The following is a 5000-nucleotide window of genomic DNA, read 5'->3' on the forward strand; positions in this document are numbered from 1 at the left end:
ATTATTATTATGTTATTATTATTATAATCCTTATTATTGTTGTTATTATTATTATTATTATTATTATTATTATCATAATCATTATTATTGTTATTGTTGTTATTGTTGTTGTTGTTGTTATTATTGTTGTTATTATTATTATTATTATTATTATTATTATTATTATTATTATTATTATTATTATAATTACTATTACTATTATTTTTTGTCATCATCACCATCATCATCATTACCATTATCATTACCATTATCATTATCATTATTACTATTATCAGTATTATCGTTGTTATTTATATTATTTATATTACTGACAATATTACATATTATTACTACCATCATCAACTGCATTTACATTATCTTCATAATACCAATGTTATCACCAGTTTTCTTGTTATTAGTCTTATGATCATCATTGATATCATTGCTTAGATATTTTTTTTTTTTTTTTAAGATTTATAATTTATATAGAATTTAGATACTGTACTTTACAGGTCATGTACAGGGAAATATAGATAAGTTTATGCTGGGGCTTATGACGTGAAAGAGAGATTAATTGTCGGGGATGGGGCGCTGAGAGTCGCTCTCTATCTAGCGAGCTCTCGCGCTATCTTTCTCTCTCTCCTCGCTCATGTTCTCTCTCTCTCTCTCTCTCTCTCGTCTCTCGCTCTCTCTCTCTCTCTCTCTCTCTCTCTCTCTCTATATCTCTCTCTTCATTCTTCTCTTCTCTCTCTCTTCTATTCTCTTCTCTCTCTCTCTCTCTCCGTCTCTCTCTCTCTCTCTCTCTTTTCTCATTTCTCTCTCTCTCTCTCTCTCTCTCTCTCTACTATCTTTCGTTTCTCTCCTCCCCCCTCCTCTCTTTCTCCTCAGTCAACCCCCACCCAAAAAATACCCCCCCCTCCCCCCCACAAAGCCCCCCACAAGGAAAAACAAAAAAACAAAAAGAAAGAGAACTAACTCTCGAGACCTGCTTCCAGCAGACCTACTTCATGAAGCTGCTAGCCCTCCAGGACCGCTGGGAAGGAACGCCACCGCCACGGCCTCCTCCTCCGCCGCCTCCTCCGCCTCCTCGCCCGGGGACACCAACAGCCTCAGCAACAGCATTTCGCGCTCCTACGTAGCACAACAGCCGAGGCCTTGTTCGAGCATGGTCAGGCCCGGCCGCTACCTGCTGAAGGAGGGCGAGCTCATGAAGCTGTGTAGGAGGGGCATGCAGCCGCGGTACTTCATCCTGGTGAGGGGTCGGCGCGTGTAGAGGGGGTTGGGGAGGGCGGCGGACGGGGGACAGTGGAGGGATGAGGCGGGCCGGCGAGGAAGAGGGGATGCGGAGAGGAGGGGGCGGATAGGCGTGGGGGGAGGGGGGGGGGGGGGGGGGGGGGGATGGCTGCGGATGGGGGGGTTGGGGGGCGTCATGCGCAGGTCCAGGGAGGGGAGGGAGGGGAGGCAAGAGTAGGAAGGCGGGCAGGAGGGGAGGGGCAGGGAGGAAAAGGGGGATGGGTATGGGGTTTGGGGGGTAGGGGAGGGTGGGGGGGGGGGGATAGGGAGTCGCAGAAAGAAGCGACCCGGAGGGCGGGGCAGGCAGCGGGGAGGCCGGGCGGGAAGAAGGAAGAAAGAGAAAGAAAGATGACGACAGAGAAGGAGGCAGGGGAAGGGCTCGAGGGGAAGAGGAAGCCGAGGGGGGAATACGGAGAGCAGACGAAGCCTAGAGAGGAGCCGAAGAAAGAAGAAGACAGAAGAAAAGCAGCGGCGGCCGACGGTAAGCAAGGCCGCTAAGACCCGACGCCCGGCGGTACCAGCCAGCAGCCCCTACTCTCCAGTTTCTCCAGCCTCCTCCTCCTCTTCCCCTCCCTACCTCCTCATCTTCTTCTTCCTCTTCCTCTTTCTCTTTCTCTTCTTCCTCACTCTTCCTCCCTGTCCCCACATCCTCTTTTCATCCTTTTCTTTCCTCTCCTCCTCCTACTCCCTCCTCTCCTCCTCCCTCACCCCCCTCACTCTCCACCCCCCCTCCCCTTTCCTCTCTCCTCCTCCTTCTACTCCTTCCTCCTCTCCTCTCCTTCTCCTTCTCCTTCCTCCTCCACCCATCCACCCCCTAACCCTCACCTCCACAACTTTTTTCCTCTCTCTTCCCTCTCCTCCCTTCCCTCCTTCCATCTCTATCATCGATCTCTCTATCTGTCCTGCTGTCTGTCTTTCTTCTCTCCTTTCATGTACTTCCTCAGTCCGCAGGAAGACGAGGAGAATGGCTTTTTCATGATTTATAAATTGAACGTGTGACTTGGTGTCATCGTTGACCGTGTAATTCTCGTGAAGCAGAGTTTCGATATGTTGCTGCAATGTTAATCTTTTGAACGAGAAGGAGGGAGATGAGAGAAAGAGAGAGTGAAAAGAGAGAGAGAGATCGACGAGAGGGGGGGAAAGAGTAGAGTGAGAGAGGAGAGAGAGAGAGCAAGAGAAAGAGAAGAGGATCATATAATTAGATAATATTTAGGAAGAGAAAGAGCACAGAGAAACTCGAAAGCGAAAGAGAAGAGAAAGAGATAAGGAAAGAGAAGAGGAAAAAAGGAAATAGAAAAGGGGGAAAGGGAAAAGAGGAGAGAAAAAGCGAAAGAGAAAGAGAAAGATGAGAGCGAGAGAGTGAGGGAGAGTAGGTAAGAGAGGGAGAGGAGAGAGAGTACAAGATCGATAGAGAGAGAGAGAGGGAAGAGAGATAACGAGAGCGACGGCGGAGATTAGAGAGAGAGAGAGTTATAGAAGAGAGGGGAGAGAGATGAGGTAAGAGAGAGAGCGAGAGATGAGAGAGGATTGAGAGAGATGAGAGAGAGAGGGGAGAGAGGTGAGAGGGATTAGCGTCGATGCGCGACGCGAGAGAGAGAGAGAGAGAGAGAGAAAGAGAGAGAGAAAGAGAAAGAGGAAAAGAGAAAGAGGGAAGAGTAAGGAGGAAAAGAGGAAGAGGAAGAGGAAGAGGGGGAAGGAGGAAAGAGGAAGAGGAAAAGAGAAGAGAAAGAGAAAGGGGAGAGATGAGGAGAGGGAAGGGGAGGAGAGGAGAGAGGGGAAAATGAGAGAGAAGAAAGAGAGAGAGAAAAGAAAAGGGGAGAGAGATGAGAGAAAAGGGGAAGTAAAGGGGAAGGAGAGAGAGAGTGAGAGAGAGATGAGAGAGAGGAGAGAGGAAAAAACGAGAAGGAGAGGAGAGAGAGAGGGGGAGAAGGGATGGGACGGAGTGGAGAAGAGGGGAGCGAGTATAAGAGTAAGAGTGAGAGTAAGAGTAGGAGAGTAAGAGAGGAGAGAGAGAGAGAGAGGAGAGATGAGAAGAATTTGGAGTGAGGAGGTGATGAGAGAAGATGAGAGGAGAGGAGAGAGGAGGAGAGAGAGAGAGGAGAGGTAGTAGATAGAGAGAGGAGAGAGAGAGAGAGAGAGAGAGGAGAGAGAGAGGATGAGAGTAGAGGAGAGAGATGACAGAAGAGAGAGGAGAGAGGAATGAGAGTGGGAGAAGAGTGTGAGAGAGAGGAGGAGAGTGAGGTGGACGAGGGGAGAGAGGAGAGAGAGAGGAGAGAGAGTAGAGAGGAGGGAAAGTAAGAGAGGGAGGGAGAGAGAGAGATGAGGTGGAAGAGAAGAGAGCGTAAGAGGGTGAGAGGAAGAGTGAGGTATAAGGATTAAGTAGAGAGTAAGAGAGTGAGAGAGAGCGAGAGAGAGAGAGGAGAAGAGGGGAGAGAGTTTTGAGGAGCGAGGAGAGAGGGGGAGAGTAGAGGAGAGAGAGAGAGATGGAGAGAGGAGAAAAGGATGAGGGAGAGAGAGAGAGAGAGGAGAGAGAGAGTAAAAAAGAGAGTAAGAGAGAAGAGTGGGGAGTAAGAGAGGAGAGTAAGAGGAGGGTAAGAGAGAGAGAAAAGGAGAGAGAAGAGAGAGAGAGATGAGAGAGGATTGAGAGAGGGAAGGACGAGAGAGAGAGAGGGGAGATGAGAGAGAGAGAGAGAGAGTGAGAGAGGGGAGAGAAAGAAAGAAAGGAAAGAAAGAAGAAAGAGAGATAGAGAGTGGAGAGAGTGTGGGGGAGAGAGAGATAGGAGAGGAGAGAGGTGATTTGATGAGGAGGAGAGAAGGAGAGGGAGAGAAAAAGTGAAGTTTAGAGAGGGACAGGACAGAACAGACAAGGGCAGGAAAGAATTATACATATGGAGGCGAGGCGTATCAGGCACTCCACTGGCATTTTTTATAGATAAAAACAACAAGCTTACAGTTTACTGCCCGTTGGGATTTTTTTGGGAAAAGGGTTTATATTTGCCGGCAGGATGTGCTGTCGATGGTATCTGTTGGGATTTTTCCCGCCTTTGGGTTTTTTATTTTGTCGGGTTTTAAAAGAATTTCATGAAAATTTTGGTTTTAAAAAGAACTAATAAAAAGAAATACTTGAATAGGAACACACGCACACAAACAAAAGCCCCAACCCAAAAAACAAACACAAACCCAACACACACACCCCACACACAACACACACACACACACACACACACCACCGCGCGCGGAACACACCCACACACAACACACACACACACACACCCACCACACACACACCACACACCACACACACACCAACACACACACACACACAACCCACCAACCAACACAACCCCCAACCCACACCAACAAACCACCACCAACCCCAACACACCCACACACCACACACCAACCACACACAACCAAACACCACACACACAACCCCGTTTACCAGCAGTAATTTCAATACGATGACAGCTCAGTGATGTTGAAAAAACTGTTTTTCGCTCCGTCCCATTCCTTTTACCTGACCACAATGGGGCGAGTGAGAGACAGATAATGAGGCGGACGACGGAAAAGATAGGCGGGTGAAGGTTAGACAGACAAGAGGGAGTAAAAGACAGGAGAAAAGCGGAAAAAGAAGAATGGCCAGACAAACAAATAATAGAGGTACTGAAACTTTGATTTAAACAAAGGCGGACGAATGTAAGCAGACATAGAAACAGAAACTGAGACAG

At 48.0% G+C, this 5000-nt stretch overlaps 1 protein-coding gene across 1 annotated transcript in view; it reads left to right on the top strand.

Annotated features, from left to right (window-relative positions):
• Positions 1–5000, top strand: part of LOC125045319 (mucin-17-like) — a 42270-nt gene that overhangs the window by 27153 nt on the left and 10117 nt on the right. Inside the window, 2 exon segments of the mRNA XM_047642524.1 lie at positions 978–1108; positions 1111–1231. Coding sequence (XP_047498480.1) covers positions 978–1108; positions 1111–1231 — 252 coding nt within the window.

The sequence above is a fragment of the Penaeus chinensis genome, chromosome 37 (assembly GCF_019202785.1).
Source record: "Penaeus chinensis breed Huanghai No. 1 chromosome 37, ASM1920278v2, whole genome shotgun sequence".
In the NCBI taxonomy this organism is placed as follows: domain Eukaryota; kingdom Metazoa; phylum Arthropoda; class Malacostraca; order Decapoda; family Penaeidae; genus Penaeus; species Penaeus chinensis.